The 22,524-nt window shown below is 41.1% G+C and overlaps 1 protein-coding gene across 1 annotated transcript in view; it reads right to left on the reverse strand.

Annotated features, from left to right (window-relative positions):
• The window catches only part of TTC39B (tetratricopeptide repeat domain 39B), a 135,767-nt gene that overhangs the window by 54,241 nt on the left and 59,002 nt on the right, over positions 1-22,524 (reverse strand). Inside the window, exons 3-4 of the mRNA XM_032636309.1 lie at positions 12,726-12,821; positions 160-270 (exon numbers count right to left, since the gene is read on the reverse strand). Of these exons, the coding sequence (XP_032492200.1) occupies positions 160-270; positions 12,726-12,821 (207 nt within the window). The remainder of the gene's footprint in view (positions 1-159; positions 271-12,725; positions 12,822-22,524) is intronic.

Here is a 22,524-nt window from a genome sequence, read left to right on the forward strand (position 1 = left end):
TATTAAAACTAATCAACATTCAGGGGTCTCAACCAAATTAGTTTATAAATATTCAGGAGGAAGTGCAGAAAAATTGACTGACAAGAATGACATCAGAGACGGAATCATCAAAAGCATCCAAAAAAATATATTTTATCTAAAATAAATAAAGTTAATTACCATGGTCGAAGCAATTCTAAGGCATCTGTAAATTTGTTACTTAGAAATAAGTTCAGTGCCATTGCACATTCTTCCAGGCCACTCCTGAGATCCACCTTGGTTGACAGTGACCTAAAAATCAAGAAAAAAATACACAGAATTTCTGCAGTTTTTACTTTTAGCAAGTTGTCACAGGGAGTGTGTGTGTGTGTGTGTGTGTGTGTGTACGCATGCGCGTGTGTACACTTTGGAGACAGAAGGACAGGCTGGAATTCTAACTCTGTCACTTACTAGCTGTGTCTCTAACCTCTGGGAACTTGACTTTCTCATCTGTAAAATGGGAATGCCACCAACTACTTCATGGGGCTGTTTTGAAGATGGAACAAATTGACAAATAATGCTCATAGCAGGCACTTAGTAAATGACAGTCCCCCCATCACTCCGAAGATCACAAGTGTAGGAACTACATCTATTCATGAGTGGGAGCAGAGGTTATTTTGTTTTAGTTTGATTATGTAGGGGTAAGAATGTATGTTAGTGGAAAACTGCATTGTCTAAAATCTAAAGAAGACCCTGCCAGGTTATTTGTTTTTGATTCCACAAGAACTATCTTACAGCTCTGTAAATTATACATAACTGATATCAATACAAAATAACTGTTATCTATAGACACGTGTTAAAAAAGAGACAACAGGCCCAGTCATCAAAAAAATCTACAAACAATAAATGCTGGAGAGGGTGTGGAGAAAAGGGAACCCTCTTGCACTGTTGGTGGGAATGTAAATTGATACAGCCACTATGGAGAACAGTATGGAGGTTCCTTAAAAAACTAAAAATAGAACTACCATATGACCCAGCGATCCCACTACTGGGCATATACCCTGAGAAGACCATAATTCATAGAGTCAGGTACCACAATGTTCATTGCAGTTCTGTTTACAATAGCCAGGAAAGCAACCTAAGTGTCCATCGACAGATGAATGGATAAAGAAGATGTGGCACATATATACAATGGAATATTACTCAGCCATAAAAAGAAACAAAATTGAGTTATTTGTAGTGAGGCGGATGGACCTAGAGTCTGTCATACAGAGTGAAGTAAGTCAGAAACAGAAAAACAAATACCATATGCTAACACATATATATGGAATCTTAAAAAAAAAAAAAAAAAAAAAACGGTCATGAAGAACCTAGGGGCAAGACAGGAATAAAGACAGACCTACTAGAGAATGGACTTGAGGATACAGGGAGGGGGAAGGGTAAGCTGGGACAAAGTGAGTGGCATGGACATATATACACTACCAAACGTAAAACAGATAGCTAGTGGGAAGCAGCCGCATAGCACAGGGAGATTAGCTCGGGGCTTTGTTACCACCTAGAAGGGTGGGATAGGGAGGGTGGGAGGGAGACGCAAGAGGGAAGAGATATGGGGATATATGTATATGTATAGCTGATTCACTTTGTTATACAGCAGAAAGTAACACACCATTGTAAAGCAATTATACTCCAATAAAGATGTTAAAAGAAAAGAGACAACAGGCGCAAAATGGAGTCATTTATGCTAAGCCCCACCAGGACTTAAAGCTAACCTAATTACAGTTCCAACCTTCTCCAAGAATGTGACCTATAACCAGCCAACCTGGAATTTCCTGAACAGCACTTGGAAATCCACTGATAGACCCCTTCCACTCCCCTTAGGAGGGCAACCTAGCCTAAAACAATGCATTCTTTGCTATTAATTTCCTCTTTCCCCTGCTTCTTCTCTGCCTTGAAAAACCTTTCCTTTCCTGCAGCCTGAAGGAGCTCCTTTCTTATTGCTAGATGGGATGCTGCCCAATTCACAAAGAGTTTAATAAAGACAATTAGATCTTCAAATTTAGTCAGTTGAACTTGTTACTTAACACAAGTAAATTCTGTCCTGGCCTTCAATCGACTTCCCTCCTCCACTGTGGAAGAAGCTAGTTTCGCCTGAATTTGCACATTCATTTCAACATTCCTTTACTCCATATAAATTTGTGCTGTTTTGATATCTCCTTCAAATCTGTTTTAACATCTGCCTAGTTCTCTCCCTGATTAATGAGTTAAGTAAAATTTTTAACATCTGTTCATTTTTACATCTGTATGAGTCATGATTTTACCCTTTTTTGAAACTCATGTTCATTACTTATGATTGATAGAAATTCTGCCCTTTAAAATAAGAGCCATCTGTAAAATGTTTTGTGTAACAACGTTTAACAAGAAAGTATGTCAGTAAGGAAATAAGCAGTACGATGATTCATTTCAAAGTGCTGAAAGTTGAATTTCTGTGCCACCATCCTCTCCATATTCATTTTTTAAGCAGGAAAACAAAAATCCCACTTCAGTTACTCATCTTCCAGAAGTGGGTTCTGAAGGTGCTGCAGGGAACCACCCACCCTCTGCCCCTAGGTCTTCTCATGGCTGGTTCCTTCTTGTTATTCAGATATCAGCTCAAAAAGCACCAACTCAAGACCTGCCTCGCTGACCTCAGCCCAACCTCTCTCATTGTTTTGTCTGCTCTATACCACTTATTACCATCCAAAATATCTTGTGCCTATATTTGTGGACCTGTTTGTCTTTGGCTATCTTCCCTCTCTAGGATATAAATGCAAGGAGGTTGTTTTAGTCACTGCTATGCCCCCAGGGCCTTTGGTTGTATCTAGAACATACTACAACCCCGTAAGTATTGTTGAGTGGCCGGATGCGTTGGGGGGATAGAGCGCTGCTCTGTGAGATGCTCAGAAACAGAATTCCTTTATGCCTGGGACCTGAAAGCATCTCTCCTCCAGGGTGGTGCAGAAAGGAGACAAGCTCTTGGAAAAGCGGTTAGCTGGAGAGCTCATTTTGTGATGGTTAATTTTCTAAGGCAACTTGAATGGGCTAAGCGATGTCTACATAGGTGGTACAACATTATTTTTGTGTCTGTGAGGGTGTTTCTGGAAGAGATTAGCCTTTGAATTGGTGGACTGAGTAAAGCAGATGGCCTTCCCCGATGTAGGTGGGCATCAGCCAATCCGTTGGGGGCCAGGATAGAACAAAAAGGCAGAGGAAGGGGGAACGCGTGATCTCTTCTCTATCTGAGCTGGGACATCTATCTTCTCCTCTCTTGTGCTTCTGGTTACTGGGCTGTCGGGCTTCAACTGAACTGCACCACTGGCTTTCCTGGTTCTGCAACTTGCAGACAGCAGACTATGGAACATCTCGGCTTTGATAATCACGTGAGCCAATTCCCATGACAAATCACTCTCTCTCTCTCTCCCCCCCCCCCCCCCCCCCGCCGATATATCTCCTATTGGTCTTCTTTCTCTGAAGAACCCTAATACTAACACAGAATTGCTCTGCCCTTAAGTTTCTAGTGAATGAAGAGGTCAAATACGAATGCTAGGAGTTCACAAACCTCGCTCATGAAAATTTTTCACAAGTAAATTGCTTAATACCTTCCATATCAGTCCAGCTCCAAATTTTGTCAGTGTTAGTTCCTGAGCATCTCTTAGATTTACCCTGTTTCACCTCCACTGCCTGCCAAGTTAGCTGTCATTTGCTGCCTGGTGTCTACAGACACATTTCTCCCCCTACTTCCTCCCCCTACCTGCCCCCCCGCAATCAAATCTCTACCTAGAATTCACTCAGCTAATATTTATGGAGTTCTAACTACACACCAGGCACTCTTCTAGGTATTGGAGATACACACTGAGCAGATCTATAGGGTTCCCGGCTGTGGAAGAGCTGCGGAGGGAGGGCAGACTTAAAACAAGGAGACCAGTAACTAAGATCATCTCACACTGGGATAAGTGGTCTGGGGAAGAAACTGGTTGGGGAAGGGGGTGGGGTGAGGCCCAACATTAATGAGAATGCTCATAGAAAGTTCTTGAAGAGGGTGACATCCAAGTGCTGCAGAATGGAGGCCGCCACGAGAATACGTGGGTTGAGGGGAGAAGGGAGGTTCTAAGCTGGGAATGCAGTGAGAGCAAGGCCGAGAGTGGGAGGAATGAGGACAGAAAGCAGGCAAAGAACAGACACCATGGTAGCGGAGAAGATGGACTTGGTTTTGTTTTGTTTTGTTGTTTTTGTTTTAAATAGCAATGCTATTTTATTTTTTTAATTAATTAATTTAGTTTTTTACCATCTTTATTGGAGTATAATTGCTTTACAATGGTGTGTTAGTTTCTGCTGTATAACAAAGTGAATCAGCTATACATATACATATATCCCCGTATCCCCTCCCTCTTGCGTCTCCCTCCCTCCCACCTGAGAAGATGGACTCTATTCTAAGAACAAAAGGAAATTTTTAGCTCAGCAATGCCCACTCCCTCCCTCATCACCCCGTCCCTTCAACCATTAGGTGTTCCAGTGTTACCTCTCACCTGTTCTCTTAATTTCCACTCCCACCAGTTCCATCCCTTCAACCATTAGGTGTTCCAGTGTTACCTCTCACCTGTTCTCTTAATTTCCACTCCCACCAGTTCTCTCAGAGTACAGCTCATCTTTTGTTACCAAGAAATGGGCTGAGAACAGATACCGGTCCACTTGTCACAGAAACAGCCACCTCTGCATCTCAGCTGGCCACACTGGCACCTGGGTGGATGCACTTGCAAGCCCAGCTCAGAGGGAGAAACAGAAGTGGGCACTCGGCACCTCCAAACACAGTGAACTCAACCCTTCTAAGCGTGTTACTAACCTGTTCACATGAAATTAAGAACCCCCTCCCCTCCAGAATACCAGTGCTACCATGTGTTCCACAAAGAATGACCAAGAGAGCAAGTGGAATCTCAGCTAGGACTTCTCACACGTCTTGGGGTCAGCTGTTCTCTCCATTCCCGCTGCCGCCACATTAACTGAGACTATCACCACTTCAAGCCTGAATTCAGAAACAGTCTCCAAGAATGCCTTCGTAGTACCAGCTGCGCTTAGGTGGCTCTCAAACTTTAGCGTGCGTTCAACTCACCAGAGGGCTTGTTAAAACAATACCACTAGGCCACACCACCAGAGTTCCTGACTCAGTAGGCCTGGGGTGGGCTCAGCAAGCTCCCAGATAATATTAATTTTTCTGGACACCACCCTCAGTCTATTCTGCCGAAAACAGATGTTCAATCACACTGCCCCCTTCAATCTAGGACCTAAAATGGCAGCCACACTTACTACATAAACCCTTCTGCTCAGCCTCGTGACACCGGTCCAACCAGCCTAGAGTGATGAGTCCGACTATTTAAAAACAGCCAAGGGGGCTTCCCTGGTGGTGCAGTGGTTGAGAGTCCGCCTGCCGATGCAGGGGACGCAGGTTCGTGCCCCGGCCAGCGAAGACCCCACATGCCGCGGAGCGGCTGGGCCCGTGAGCCATGGCCGCTGAGCCTGCACGTCCGGAGCCTGTGCTCCGCAACGGGAGAGGCCACTACAGTGAGAGGCCCGCGTAACGCAAAAAAAACAAAAAACAAAAAAAAACAAAAAAAACCTTACTGGCTATAAGGGCAAACAGAAGTGAAAACTTAGCCCTTTGGAACATAAAGGTTATATTCCCTGTAAGATAATCAACATGTCAGAATTGTATTATTTATGAAGATTTGAGGATGGGGGCAGCAGCGGAGGGGGAAGAGGGCCATTAGGGATCAGGCCAGCGGCAGGCAGACAGGAATTCTGGGTTCTTTGCTAAGTGCATCAAAAAAAAAGTTTCTACTGCATTCAAGAGCCCAGGAGCCCCTTTGCTTCAAGACCCTCCACCAAAAATTTCTTATTATGTACTAATTCCAGTAAAACTGTGGTCCTAGACAACCAGAGCTCAGACTCGCAATGCCATTTTCAGTTATTTACCTGGAGATGTTGTTTCCGTCCTCTGAGAACTCACAGTTTATACTGATGCTATGTTGGGTAGAGAGGTAACTGGTGACTTTTTTTCTCCTCTTCCTATATTATTTAAACTCTGTTCATGTCACTTTTATGATGAAATTTTGATTTATAAAGATTTTAAAACATAAAAGTAGTGTTATAAAGAAAAAAGTCTCATCTCCACCAATTCCCAGCTCTGAAACCTTGAACAGCCCACCTTACCTCCCTAAGTTTCTGTTTCCATATCTGTATGATGGGGATAGTCAAGTCTGCTGTTACTACTTTATAAGGTAGTTATAAAAATCAGGTATGCTCGTGGGAATAAAAATATAAGCACTTATATATACTGAGGCATTAGTATAATTATCTAAGAGTGTCAAACTGCCCAACCTTGCCTGATAAGAACCACATACACACTCATACTTTATGACCTGGCAAAGTTTCTCCACACTTTGCACATAATCTAATGACCCAATATTAACCCTATCTGCTTCATGAGAACTGTTGCTTAAAGGCAGAGAGGGGATTTTTATGATTTGTGTTAAAATGAATAGAAGTCTAAAAAACCAATATATAATAATGCTGTACTTCTAAGTTCCTTGCCTCTTTTACTTGATAAATCAATTATTTAAAATAAATGCACACCCAGTCGAATAGTTAACACTTTTAAATTGTCCAAATGCATCTCTAACACGAACTTATTTTAAATCCACTTCTATGTAATAAAGGCTCAATAGTAATAGGTAAGCATTATGAATGTTGATGGAGCTACCTAGGAAATTCACAGATGAGTTAGAAAGTTAACAGCTGTGAGGCAGGAATAGTTCCTCCCACGCCTCAGATTTCCCTGAGGCGGGCCTTGGCTGGGTAACACTCCTCTGCATAACACTTGCACCTCTGCATTCCTCTTCTAGGAGAGGAGTTACCTGATTGGGCATAAGTGACCTGGCCCCCTTCCTATAGGGAAAGTGGGTACATTATAATCTATATTCTCCCCAGTGCTGTGAGCTAAGAAGGGCAGGTTCTACCCCACAACCCTCACCATCCTCACCAGGGAAGCTTGCAGTATAGCACCTGAAGTTCATTCAGAGGTGTGTCAAAAGCCCATTTCTCCAGGCATCTAATCTACATCCTCCAATACAGTCTTTAAGAATAATAAAGCTGAGAGTCTGATCTCTATTGATCTGACCCCTTTACCGATATCTCAGCTGGCTCCAGACTTAGGCCAAAAAAGAGACAGTTCTTTCAAAGAAAGAACTAAACACTTAAGATTTATAGGCACAGAATGGTAGCAGGGTCAGGGTTTACTCTTCAGAGACCTTTACCAACGTGTGTGGGAGTACTCAGGGTTCTTTCCCAGGCAAATCCAAGATCGCATCTGTACTCAAGAACTCCAGGCCAACATGCGTCAGGCCTATTGATTCAGCTGTGTGGAGCCCAGAGGTTCAAGGAGCACGCACGGCTGGACAACCAGACTACAGAGACCCCCCAGTACAACTCATTAACTACCCTAGGGAGAGAAGAGACCCAATAAGTTCACAATCTATGGTAGGCTGTGTAGACTTTTAGGCAAGTCACTTAATCTCTCCAACTCTGTTCCCTCATCTAGAAAAGGGATATGAGGATATGACAGTATCTACTCAACAGGTATTAACATTGCTGTTAGGAAGAGCAACAAAAAAGATATAAGGTCAAAATGCTCCTAAATAATGCATTTAAAGGAATAGGGAAATACTATTATTTTTTAAAAGAATAAACGTGCCTGATCTTTCCTCCTGAATCACATGCTCATCATTCAGAACCAAATAGGATAGCAGAGCTCTGATCAGGAGCCACCCCTATGTGCCACAGTGCTTCACGTCATGTCTATTTCAGTAGATCTGTTAACTAACAGCAAGGGTGGAGTTTTTTGTTTTAGTTTTTTTTTTTATGAATTTATTTATGTATTTATCTTTGGCTGAGTTGGGTCTTTGTTGCTGCGTGCGGGCTTTCTCTAGTTGTGGCGAGCGCGGGCTACTCTTCGTTGCGGTGCGTGGGCTTCTCATTGCGGTGGCTTCTCTTGTTGCGGAGCACGGGCTCTAGGGGTGCGGGCTTCAGTAGTTGTGGCGTGCGGGCTTCAGTAGTTGAGGCTCATGGGCTCTAGAGCACAGGCTCAGCAGTTGTGGCACACGGGCTTAGTTGCTCCACGGCATGTGGGATCTTCCTGGACCAGGGCTCGAACCCGTGTCCCCTGCATTGGCAGGCAGATTCTTAACCACTGCGCCACCAGGGAAGCCCAAGAGTGGAGTTTTTAATCAATTGTTCCTAAAAAGCACTTAGTCTACAAAACCAGAACATGATACATCAAATTCCTTTAAATTACCTGTGTTTATTGCCTTTTCCTCCTATCCTGATTTATTAATAAATAGAATTATAATAAGCTGCTCTTTAATAGCCCATTGGTATGGTAATAATTTAGCCTTGCCCAATCATCTCTAATAAAACTTATTTTGAAGTGGCTTCTTTTTAGCAAAGATTGCTAACCCCCTCTGGTTTTTCTTACTAGTGAATGTGCTGGTCAACTATTAAACAACGAAGCAGAAGCTCCTTAGAGTAATGCCTAGTGAGTCAGAAAGAAGCAAGAAAGTACAGCAAGAAGGTGAGATGCACACAAAAACCCTGTCTCAGCTTTCCTGAACTCAGTCCAGAGGTTTCCTTCTTAAGCTAGGAAGGATTTTTCCAAGACAAGATGATACACATGTCTTAATAGCATGGGAAACGTACCTAGTACCTAAGACAAAAAGGAGGTCAAAGAAAACTAGGATGAACTCTATATAATAATGTCTGGGTTAACTATCCTGCATTCCTTTTTTCTTTCACTGTGGTAGCATACACATAATTAAAAATTTACCATCTTAACCATTTTTAAGTGTACAGTTTAGTAGTGTTAAGTATATGTACATTGTTGTGCAACTAACCCCTAGAACGTTTTCATCCTGCAAAACTGAAACCCTATACCCTTTAAACAGCAACTCCCTCTATGCTGCATTCTAGACTAAACAATCCAAGAGAGGGTCCCTCCTTTCTCTCACAAGTCTCTAGTCAAATTTTGCCCATAACCTTAATGATTTAGCCATTTGAAAATCTCATCCTACTAAACAGTCTTTAGAACTCAGGCTTCCGGGTGACCAGAACTCCCTGCATAACTCTGGGATTCGCATATGCCAGCTTTTGTCAGGTAATAATTAAAGCTACCAATGGTCTGTGCCCATGCTGAGCTATGGTCTAGGCTTGATAAGTGAAGTATTAAAATATCTGTAAATGGGTTTCCCTGGTGGCGCAGTGGTTGAGAGTCCGCCTGCCGATGCAGGGGATGCGGGTTCGTGCCCCGGTGTGGGAAGATCCCACATGCCACGGAGCGGCTGGGCCCGTGAGCCATGGCCACTGAGCCTGCGCGTCTGGAGCCTGTGCTCTGCAATGGGAGAGGCCACAGCAGTGAGAGGCCAGCGTACCACAAAAAAAAAAAAAAAATTCTGTAAATGGTTTGCTCTCCATTCCTTTAATCCTGAGATGCTATACCTCTGTTCTTCCTGCTTTCGACAAGTTTCTCAAGTAGATCAAGAAGACAAAATATACTTTGTCTTAGAGATTTAAAAGTGGGCAACCTTGTCGTCATTCCATTTCCCACGGAAGGCCAAACAACATGTCTCTCAACTCAAAAAGATATGGTAAGAGGAGGAAATGATGGGAAGGCTCGGGGCCAGGGTGGAAAGTCTTTCTTCCTTTTTCCAAAAGTGACTTTAACACAACTGCTTCTGGGCGTCAACAGATATGAAGTGACGAACACAGAACTTAACAAATGTCTGCAACTTTGTCACTGGTGCCCTGGAAGGACACGGGCGATAACTCGAACTCAAAATATTTCAGAGTTTTGCAAGGCATTTCAGTTAGCCATGTACTGCTCTCGACATCAGGATCCTTACACGGAAAGATTCTTTCCTGGCTCCTTCAAGTTGAAGTATAATCAAAAGAAACCATGGCGCTTCCCTGGTGGCGCAGTGGTTGAGAGTCCGCCTGCCGATGCAGGGGATACGGGTTCGTGCCCCGGTCCAGGAAGATCCCACATGCCGCGGAGCGGCTGGGCCCGTGAGCCATGGCCGCTGAGCCTGCGCGTCCGGAGCCTGTGCTCCGCAACGGGAGAGGCCACAGCAGTGAGAGGCCCGCATACCGCAGAAAAAAAAAGAACCCATGGTTGTCAAAGCACTTTGTAAGACTAAACAGATGAGAGGGATTACAACCAGGGAAGCAAATGGGTTCATCATTAAAGATGCTCTGGCCAGGAAATCAGGAGATGGAGCGTCAAGATGCAAATCAACCACTGCCTGGCTGAGGCACCTTGGGTACGTCACCTGCCATCCAGGATTGCTCGTTTGTGAAATAGTGACTAAACTCCCTCCTTGCCTGCCTCACAGCTTTGTGTGGAGGAGCAATACACCGGGTGTCAGTGGAGCAGTCACATGGGGAGTATACATTAGCTAGGGTGCCATTATGCTCTATGCGGTCTAACTACCCACAGACTTGCTCGAGTCTGAAGCATTGCTCAACTTTGCAGATGTCCTTCTGGGCTGCTTCACAATAAATTTACAAGTGCTTGTTTTCACAAATGCGTTAGAAGACCTGTTGATTGAAAGGCAGAGTAGGAATTTTTATTGTTTCATTTTTTTAAAGAAAAATCTTAATTTTAATAATTTAATTTTAAAACGAAACCTGCAAACTCTAATACTATACTTCTTACGTTTCCCTCCTGTTTCTTCCTTTATATGTCTTTAAACCTTTTCCACTCTGCCCTCTTTCCAACTCAGAAAACGCACAAATCTCACTCATTTCTACTTAAAGTAAAACCAGCCAAAAAGATAACTTTCGATTTTGTTTTCTCTCCTGAACTTCTCCCACTCCTTCTCTTCATAGGCAAAAGCTTCAAAAAAGAGTTGACTCTCACTTTCCCTACTTCCCCTCCTCCCATTCATCTTCCACTGCAGCCTGGCAAGGAACCCTCTAAGCTAAAGGTCTATGATGACCTAACTACAAAATACAAAGGACGCTTTCCAGCCTTTATCCACGTAGACCTCTTTGCAACACCTGGCTCTGCTGACCTCATTCCAGAACTCACCCCTCCCCAACCCCTTGCCCACCTTGCAGCTACCATCTCATTTAATCATCCTGTCCCTCAAACCTCCAGAGCTCTGCATGAAATCATTCCATTAGCTGCTCCTTCAATGTCTGTGTTCATGGGGCTTCCTTCCTTCACTCTCTTCTCATTTGTTTTGCTCTCTCTTGGAAAGAGCACGTACAGTTCATGCCTTCAAAACTACACATATGCTGAAAATTCCCAGTCTACCGATACAGCCCAGAGCTCTCTCTGAATGCTATGCCCTTAATTTATCACTGCTTTCAGTAATATTTTTTAAATTTATTTTATCCCAGCTTTCAAACTCAGCATTATATAAATGTTGATGCAGTGGTTACCTAGGAAACTATCAGATCAGTTAGAGGACAACTATGAGGGAGGAATACATATTTCTGAAGATAGCTCAGATTTCCATGAGCAGAGACATATGAAATTAAAAAGTAATGTGGAAAATAAACGCCTTCAGATCCTGAGAAGTTATTTTCAACTCCATCTCCATTCCTCAATCCTTATAAATATTGCACCGCTTCCTTATATTGTGAGGGTTGAGTCCTAAGACAAACCGCCAAGCCCATGAGTATTGTGAACATACTCAAAAGTAGCTGAAATTTCAAATGCAAAATCTAAAATGCCGAAGACGTGCTGTATAAAGTTTAATAAACCCGTAAGGATAAATGGAAAGCACTTTTTCATGGTATAAAATAAAGCTTTAACAAAGTTGCCTTAATAACCGAGAAAGGAACAACTTACATATTCAAAAAGTGACAACTGGCTAAAATAATTCTAAAATGGGCGTAAAGGAACAGTACTTAGCAATCAAATATGATATTATAAAACACATTCAGTGGAAAGGAAAAATGTCACGATGTATTATGCTTTGAAGTGGGTTACCAAAGAGTAAAATTAATATGATCCCAATTTAGAAAAAAAATTAATATCCCTATATATGAAGAGAAAAAGAAAGAATACACACCCAAAAACAGTTATGGTGATGGTAATACATATTTTATCTCTCCTTTGTGCTTTTGTATATTTCCTGAATTTTCTATGACAAATGCTTCTTAAATGCACTTTTAAGCCAAAGTTACAAGAAGAATACAATTAGAAAAACAATCACAATACAATGTTCAATGAAAAAGGTATGGCTACATCTATATCAAGGAGCACATGCCTAGAGAAAAGACTGGAATGAAATATACCAAAATTCTAACAGTGCTCATAATTCTTCTTTCCTCCATCTTCCCTGATGCTTGGCAATATGGTTACATTATTTCATAATAAAATAAATGGTTAAAATTTTAAAAGATAAAAAAAGGCTCAAGAGGGAGTTGTACCCCAAGAGTTGAGTTTGGTTTTGTTTCTGCTTTTATGTAACAGGGTGACCTACTCACTAAATCCCTTAGGAGCTCCGAGACTCCTTCCCTAATTTGTAAAATGGGCACTTATACCTGCCCAGGGCTCTCTCCACCCTACACATTAGTAAAACACAAAGCCCTATCTAACATCAACACTGCAATTTACCCAAGGGTTGGACTGCTCTCCCCAGTCCCCCAGGAACACCCGCACCCCCCCCTTTCCTGACCTTTTCACATTAGATGTTCGGTGCTGTCCGGATGCCTGTTTTGTATCAAACGATGAGAAGTGTTGGCTGCTTGTTGCCATATCTACAGGAGAAGGCCTGTTAATGAAAAGGCAGTGAGGTTGTTACTTCTTTGTCTTACAGGAAAAGTCTACATAGATTAAAGAATACAACACAAATCCTTCAATTATTTATATTATCTCACTTCCATTTCTTATCAGTTTTGAAAATCAAATAGCAGAATCCACTCAGTTACATGGTGAATATTCCTGAAATACAGCCCCAATAAAATAAACTTATTTTTCTTTATATTCCAGTACACAAAAAAGAAATTAATGAAATCACTCCCCAAAACTCTCCACCCAAAGATAACATTGTAGCTTGTACATATCCTTCCAAATCTTTTCCCAAGTAAATCTATCTATCTATCTGTCTATATTTTTCTTAATTGAAATGGAATATTACTGTAGGGGAGGAAAAAGTTTTTGTCAACCCTCTTAGGGTCCCTGGCTGGGTCTGGAAATTAAACTGACAAAGACAGATCAACAAGAGAAAAGCACACAAAGTTAATTGAATGGTTACATGTACGAGAGAGTCTTCATAGGACAATAAAGACCCAAAGAAGTGAGCAGAGCAGAAATCTTTTATACCTTTCTGACAAAGAAACAATACATTTGTCAAGAATTGGAAAAACAAATGGTGAAGGCCTAGGGGTAAATGGTGAAGGTATAACTTGGAATAAATAAGGGTTAATTTAACAAGATTTGTCTGCAGACTCTGAGCTGTACGAGTCTGTCTCCAGTAAAAACAATTTATGTCCCACCTTTAGGCAGAAAGAGGGAACTTTTTCAGTGTTTACTGCTTCTTGATTGCCTTCAGCTCAAAATGATTTTTATGTCAAAGAGGCATACGTATTTTGGGATAACATATTCTGGTTTCCTTTATTATATGCTTACTTTATCCTGAATCTTTTCTTCTCAACAAATACAGAGTTGCTCTATCATAGCTAGTGTCCACATAGCAGTCTACTGAATAGAGGTAACATAATTTGTTACCTATCCCTCATTTTGAGGCATGCTAATTGCTCCCAATGTTTGGCAATTATCAATACAAACAATACTGCAATAAGCCCCTTTACTCACTTGCCTGATTATTTCCTAAGGATAAATTCTGGAGTGAAAGGGCAAGTATTTTGTAAAATATCTTATGTTTTAAAAACTGCCTTGTTTCCCATTATATATTTATACCACAGAATGCTGAGGTAACATACAGGAGCTAGAGACCAATCTGGTTTGCAGAATCTTAGGTCACATTTTGACCTAGATCTATCGCAGAGACACACGCAGAGGCAAGCCTACTGCAGAGAAGGAAACTTCCATAGAGCTTAATAAGCCCTGCCCTGTATATAACAGAATCGTCAACCTCCCATTGACGATTCACCTTAACTGTCCACAGGCATAGAGAAGAGAGGAAAGGGTTATTGACCATCCCTTTAGGAAAGCTTCTTTTTTTAAAAATTCTAAGATGTCAATGCCCTTATTGTACATTAAGTGGAGTATGATTATATTCTACCTTCAGACTTCCCAATACCCAGTAATATTTTATATTCAACATTCATCTTTTCTTGAACATGTCAAGTTTCCTAAATTTCATATACCAGGTTAGAGGAAAATCAAGGTTCTTTTCACAAGGGTGGTTGGGTGTGGGTGACGGGAGAAAAGAAAACGCCACGGTTAAGTGGAAATGTAGCTTGAAGGCATGTTATTTTCTATCACAAGAACTTCTTACCAGGAGAATGGAGGAAGCCCTAAGCACTTAGGTAAACCAGACTCCAGGGTACTGACTGACATCTCAGTTTACAAGCAGGGAAAGAGGAATAAGATAGATTCAAAGGGCTGTCTAGCCTTTCGGACCATTCTTGCCTATCTGTTCCCTTACAGATTCATTTATAAGGGCTAGAAAAATATGTTCTCTGAAATGTATATAAAAATGTCCCCATTTCTCATTTGCCTTATATTTAATTTTAAAATTCTCCCCAATATTGAAATTTTTATATAATCAAAGTTAATCATTTCCCTTTAATATTTCTGATTTTGAGGGCACACTTAGGAAAGCCTCTCCTCCACAAAGATTATATAACATAATTTTACCATGATGCTTATTTTTTTAATATTTAATGTGTTGATCCATTTATAATTTGAGTATATGGTACAAGATAGTGCTGTGCATTTTTCTTGATCTTTTGCTATTTTTCCCAAGGTAATTTTTAAAAACCTGTATCTTTACCCCAATGATTTGACATACCATATATATAAAACAGTAAATTAATTAAGTTCTGCTAAAATCAAGTCTGTTGTGTCAGGTAACTGTTGCATGTTGCAAAGCTACAATTAAAGCATCTTTACCAGGCAGAAAACACTTAAATTTAGCAGAACTTAGTAATTATTAATAAAACAATACTAGATATTTTTTCATTTTTCTGGGGTACAAAAGTTTAGTTTTTTATGCTTTTATATACATGTACATTAAGTCCCAGAAATTCTACAGTATTTTAAAATTCATATTAGTATCACAATAAATACATCATGCTACAAACTGATTTTTTTATTCAGTTTTTTTTATAGACCTAATTCATTCACTTACTAGATAGTAAACTACTATCTAGTATTTTATCAAGAACCTATTTTCCCCTTTTTTATGAGAAATGCTTAAATACATAGAGAAAATAATTTAACACACAAGTATATCTAGAATCCACTTTTGTGTACAGTGTGATCTAAATTTAATTGTTTCCCCTATGGATAGGCAATTATCTCAACAGCAATGAATAACTCATCCTTCAGCTACTCAGTAGCTTTGAAATAAGATTTAAAAAAAAAGATTGCATGCCCACTCAATGCCATCCTGGAGCATTATCTAACAGGCCCACCCAAGGAATATTTCATTCTATAAGGGATATATCCTTGTTTGACTTGCTATTTTCTATTGATTAAGGTCTATATTCTATAAAATAATATGTTAACTTGCAGATTTTTTTGGTCTAGTACATATGCAAATAATTTGGTACGGTTATGGTTTTATTGCCTTGTAGGAGATTAACCAGTTTTGTATATAACAAATCTTATTCGAACATTTTTTCTTCAATTCCCCAGATGCTCTTGAAACAGTTTCACCATCTTGATGATTTCCTCATTGATAAGTAAATGTTTGACATGCGTTCACGCTAAAATTATCACACTCCAACATAATGAATGACGCTGTTATCTCTAACCCAGGGCAGGTTTCCATACATGTACAGGGCAGTTTCAGGCACTCTTCGGATCCATTCACTTATTTGCCTCTGTCTGCACCATTCACACAACTTTCATTAGCTTGGCTTTATTAGATCCTATATGACAATGGGCAAGCCCTCTACTTTATTAAATGCTCTTTGGGGGAGGGGGGGTGTCTGGGACTGCTATTGAAACTTCATTCTTATTTACAAGTTTTAGAATCAGTTATTGTAAAGTTCCAAGAAAAGTCCTGCTGAGGTTTTGAGTGGGACTTCATTACATTTTCAGAGATTTTGCAGAGAACTGTAAACTTTAGAATATTATATTTTCCACATCTATACACATTTATTCAGGTCTTCTCTTACTTCCTTCAATAAAGGAAGGAAATATACATAAAACACTGCACTGAGGTACATGTACCCTTGCAAAGATGCCATGCTAGATGTTCCTTATATTGCTTTAGTTTTAGAATGTGTACCACCAAAGCAAGCACAGTTAGTAAAATTTTAACTGAAAAAAATGACTTGTCTGTTCCACTTCTAAGCATAACCTAGACGTTAAACTCAAATGTCAGGAAAAAAATGTATTTTTAGCTAGAGAAAACTATTGTTATTGGGTTTATAGAGGCTAAGAAAAACAGTACCTCGTATTTCATTTACAGGTATAGGTATGCTAGAAAATGTGTCCTTATTTTGCCCTGATTTTACTTCTTTAATTTCTGTACGTTTTTAAACAGTTTTACTGATACATTATTCACAGACCATACAATTCACTCACTTAAATTATACAATGTTTTTTAATATTCATAGATAGTATGTCACTTTCACCACAATCTAATTTTACATCTTGTCACCCAAAAGATACTCTATATCCATCCACCAGCAATCGCTTCGCATGTCCCTCCACCTCTAGCCCTAAGAAACCACTAATTTACTTCCTGTATGTACAGATTTGCCTATTCTTGATGTTTTATATTAATGAAATTATATAATATGTGGTCTTTCGTGACTGGTTTTTTTCACTTAGCATAATGTTTTCAAGAGTCATTTGAGCTGTTGCATGTATCAATACTTCATTCCTTTTTACTGCCAAATAATCCATTGCATAGATATAACACACTTCATTTGTCATTTCATTAGTTTATGGGTATATGGGTTATTTCCACTTTTTGGCTATTATGAATAATGCTGCTATTAATATTCATGTACAAGTTCTTGTGTGGACATATACTTCATTTCTCTTGGTATATAACTAGGAGTGGAATTGCCGAATCCTATGGTAACTCTATGTTTGACATTTTGAAGAGCTGCCAGACCATTTTCCAAAGTGACTGTGTGATTTTACATTCCCACCAGTAATGTATGAAAGTTTCAGTTTCTCCACATCTCGGACAACACGTGTTACTGTCCATCTTCGGGGGTGTGATGGTATCTTATTGTGGTTTTGATTTGCAGTTGTCTAATGACTGGTACTGAGTATCTGCTTAGCTACATATTAACCATTTGTATGTCTTCTTTGGAATAATGCCTGTTCAGGTTCTTTGGCCATTTTTTAATTGGGTTACTTGCCTTTTTATTATCGAGTTTCATACCGCTCTAATTTTTAATCACTAGGTAGGACTATTCTCAGATGAAAAGCTTACAGCTTCATTTTTTATACTTTTTCTCTCATTCAAATCATAGTTAGCAGAATCAATTCAAATTTAATTTCCCCCAATAAATCTGTTACAATGAGCTATGTTCCTGCATGATGAAATACAAGCTAACCCATTTAAAAGGAAAAAAATAAAATTTCAAAAATTAATAAAAAGACACTTAATATCTTTGAGGCTTTTTCATCAAAGTTAAAATCTCTCTTTAGGGGACGAGAGAAATGCATGAAGAAAGACCAGTGGGTGTGCTCCAGGAGGCACCATTATGAAACCTACAGTTGGAATGGCGCCCACTGGAGCTATGACACAGGACTCCAGCGGCACCACCGACAGATTTCCAGGAAACCTACTGCTTCGTATTATTGCCCATATGACCAACCTGTCTTTCTTACCAAAGAAAACTGCTCATCAGACCAAATTCTGTCCCATGGATGATGTTTTCAAATAGCCATTCTCATGGCCAGCGATCAGAGGAAAAAGGGAGGTGCTACTCCTACTGCTGGGAGAGCAGAACAGCCCAGAAATTACCAGGCACTCCCCAAATACATGTTACTGGCAACTTCACCCCCTTGCCTGCTATGCTATCAGAATCAAAGGAAAGGGGCTTCCCGGTGGCGCAGTGGTTAAGAATCTGCCTGCTAACACAGGGGACACGGGTTCGAGCCCTGGTCTGGGAAGATCCCACATGCCACAGAGCAACTAAGCCCGTGTGCTGCAACTACTGAGCCTGTGCTCTAGAGCCTGCAAGCCACAACTACTGAGCCTACAGGCCACAACTACTGAAGCCCGTGTGCCTAGAGCCCATGCTCCGCAACAAGAGATGCCACCGCAATGAGAAGCCCACGCACCGCAACAAAGAGTAGCCCCCGCTTGCCACAACTAGAGAAAACCCATGTGCAGCAACGAAGAACCAATGCAGCCAAAAATAAATTAATTAAAAATAAATAAATTTAAAAAAAGAATCAAAGGAAAGAAATTTCAACTTTTTTTTTTTTTTTTTGCCATACTAGTCCTATCCTTTAGAGGGAAGATCTAAAAAGCTGAAAAAGGCCAAAGGGCAAGCACCAACACAGGATATAATTATTCTATTAGGTGAGATACTAGTGAATTTATAAACTAGATAAACTACCCCTAAAAAATTCATACTTAGACTTATTAAAAAAGGCTTCCTCGATCAAAATTATAAACCTTCATATTATCTGAAGGACTTGGGTGGTTTTTACATTCTTTGTGCTTTTCCATAAAAGGAAGAGCTCAAGGAGGTGGGGAAACTTAACTTGGAATAAAGAAGGGTTAGAGGAAAGCAGAGAAAAAGAAAGAATATGAGAGCTATTTCCAGACACTTCCCTCCCTTGTTCACTTGGAAGGTTCCAATTCATCCTTCTAGATCAGCTTCTCTGGAGCTGTATCCTACTCCCAAATGATTCAGAAAAATACATAATAGTGAGTATACAGACAGAGAATAATACACAAATGTAGCAAAATGTTAAAAAGGGATTCAGGGTATCGAGAAGTTCTCTATATTATTCTCATACCTTTACTCTTAAGTATGGAGTTACTGCAAAATAAGATGTTTTTAAAAGACAGCTCCTGTAGCAAAGGGCAGAGAACAGAGATTAAATAGGAGTGGCCACTAGGCCTCTGGCACCTGTGGACCAGCCAACACCAGTGGAGAATGCCAAGCCCTTGGGGTCATGGGCACACCAACAGGTCCAGCCATCAGAGGTGCTTCGGGAGCAGAGGCAGCAAGGACAGAGCTCACTGCAAAAACAGCCGATGAGACTTCAACCAGAGAGCAACACCCAGACCAGGGCTCCATCCCTGTGTCACTTCCTCCTGCCCCCAGAGGCCATCTGGGAAGGAGGAGAGGGAGGAGGAACGTTTGAGAAGGGAGATGTCAGCCCGATGCAGAGTTTAAGTTTTTACTTGCCTGGGCATTTACCTCTCCTACTGCCCCAAGAAAATCTGAGTCCCTCCGAAATAGGCTGTCTGAATTTTGAACAGATGATGTCATCTTTAATTGACAACTTAATGTTTTTTTCCCATCCTCAAGGGAGATGAGAGTTCCAGGGCAAAGTGAGGACACGTGAAAAGAATAAAAGTTCATTTCTGGATAAAAGAGAAAGAATGCCCAGACCCTACTCACTAAGAAAATGGAGGGTGGAACTTACTGTCTTTTTAGAAAAAAGAAAGTACCCCAATAGATGCTGTTTTTCTTGCCCAGAGCCACAGCAAATCACTGACAGAGTTGGAAACTAAAATCAGAGCCTGCGTCTTTTCAGCTTCTTTCCTTAGGCAAAGCAAACTGTACTCCATGTTATTTAAAACAAGTAACAATAGAATGTTAGTTGGCAAGAGATATACACGGCACCTGTTTCATTTTGCTGAGGGGGGGGGTTTACTCATTTTTTTAAATTTAAAAGAAAATCCCTTCCCTACTGGAAGGTTCTCTTATTTCTAGTGGAAAACTTCTACCTAATCTTTTAACTATCCTTCTTCAGTTCCCTACTGTAGTGCGAATTAGGAGAAAGCATGCTGCAACACAGGCAGAACGCTGGATTCTACCCTAGCTGTGCAAGCAGTGTGACTATGGACCAATCACTCACCTCTGCCAGGGGCTGGGGGTGGGGTGAGTAGGTAGCAGGGAGGCTACTGTTTAACGTGTGTAGAGCTTCCGTTTTACAACATGAAAAGACTTACAGAGGTGAATGGTGGTGATGGTTGCACCACATTATGAATGTATTTATTAATACTACTGCAGTGGTGGTTATGACGGTTAAAGTTTATGTTACATGTATTTTACAACGATAAAAACAAAAGCAACAAAAACGGGGGACTTCCCTGGTGGCACAGTGGTTAAGAATCCACCTGCTAATGCAGGGGACATGGGTTCGAGCCGTGGTCCGGGAAGATCCCGCATGCCGCGGAGCAACTAAGCCCGTGTGCCACAACTACAGAGCCTGTGTGCCACAACTACTGTAGCCCATGTGCCCAGAGCCTGTGCTCCACAGCAAAAGAAGCCACCGCAATGAGAAGCCCACACACTGCAGCGAAGAGTAGCCCCCATTCACCACAACTAGAGAAAGCCTGTGCACAGCAACGAAGACCCAACGCAGCCATAAATAAATAAATAAATTTATTAAAAAAAAAAAAAAAAGGAGGGGGAAGCAGCACACACACAAAAGCCAGAAGAGGGCTAACAATACATTTGTCCTGTCTACCTCACAGGGATGCTCTGCGGAAGCAATGCATTCCATTTTGTAAAATCACTTTTTAAACTGGAACATGACGTAAATGTGGTGCTGATGTTGTTAGAAGAGTTAAGTGACTGGGGCCAAGAACTTCCCATTAGACAGACCACTGCACTCCTGCTACTCAGCAGTTCAAGTTTCTGGCAGTCACAGCCAGAGGCCACTTAGTGGCACTTCGCCACTTTCCTTAGTCCCTCAAAGGAGGGATGCAGACCCTTTTCAGGATGCAGAGCAAATGGAGGTTTTCAGCATAACACTGAATGGGGGTAACTGTTTATCATTTCTTTTAAAACACCACCTAAAACAAAGATTAGCAAAAAAAGAAATTTCTAAAAAGCAATGGTGAAAACAAGCTTTCCTTTCATTTGTCTCATGATCCATGAGGGAAAGAAAAATTAAGGCTACCCAAAAGTTTTCCAGGCTAGATAATGTGTCTTTCCTCTGGGTTCCATGGTCAGAATTTAAAACTCATCATAGTGGGCTTCCCTGGTGGCACAGTGGTTGAGAGTCCGCCTGCCGATGCAGGGGACACAGGTTCATGTCCCAGTCCGGGAAGATCCCACATGCCACGGAGCGGCTGGGCCCGTGAGCCATGGCCCCTAAGCCTGCGCGTCCGAAGCCTGTGCTCCGCAACGGGAGAGGCCACAACAGTGAGAGGCCCGCGTACCGAAAAAAAAAAAAAAAAAAAACTCATCATAGTATGATGAATGGTCTACTTTTCAGTTGCTGTGAGTAGCTTACAAGCTTTTTAAGGACAGGGACTCTCTTAGCCCAGAGAAGCTCAATAAGTTTTGGTTGAATGAATGACATTTGTATTTATTCTATATCTGTTAGCACGCTTGTGCCAAACATAATATCAATACTTGGCATTTTATGTCACTTATGTAGATCACGGAAAGTACCCATGAATATCATGGAGTCCTCATTCACAAGCAAGCAGCTATCAGCAAATATTACGGCTTCCCCCACAAACATCTATTAGAGGAGACAAGCAAAACACAAGGGGAAACATACAAATACTCAGGTAATTAAGCACCAAAGTTTAATTTTCTTTAGCTCTTCAATGTGTGGCTGTTTTCATAGCGGTGTACTGTATATATTCATATTCAGCCTGTGGTACCAAGTGGGCACATAAAATGGTTTTGTTATACAGGGATGATATTGCCTTTAAAAATAGCTAATATTAAAGATGGGTGATGATGGGCTTCCCTGGTGGCGCAGTGGTTGGGAGTCCGCCTGCCGATGCAGGGGACACGGGTTCGTGCCCCGGTCCGGGAGAATCCCACGTGCCACGGAGCGGCTGGGCCCGTGGGCCATGGCCGCTGAGCCTGCGCCTCCGGAGCCTGTGCTCCACAACGGGAGAGGCCATGACGGTGAGAGGCCCGCGTACCGCAAAAAAAAAAAAAAAAAAAAAAAAAAAAAAAAAGATGGGTGATGGCACATAATGCTGTATATTAAGGCCCAGTTTGCTAGCTCACGGCAAGGCTCAAATTCTGACCCACCAGTAAGCTAAGAAGATAATGACTACAGCCGCAAACCACAAGAGAAAGTCAAGTCTGGGTCCCACACTTCCCTGGTTTCTAAAATACAGTCACCTGTAATGACCTGAAATAAGATATTCTATAACC

Source organism: Phocoena sinus, chromosome 6 (genome assembly GCF_008692025.1).
Source record: "Phocoena sinus isolate mPhoSin1 chromosome 6, mPhoSin1.pri, whole genome shotgun sequence".
NCBI classification, from domain to species: domain Eukaryota; kingdom Metazoa; phylum Chordata; class Mammalia; order Artiodactyla; family Phocoenidae; genus Phocoena; species Phocoena sinus.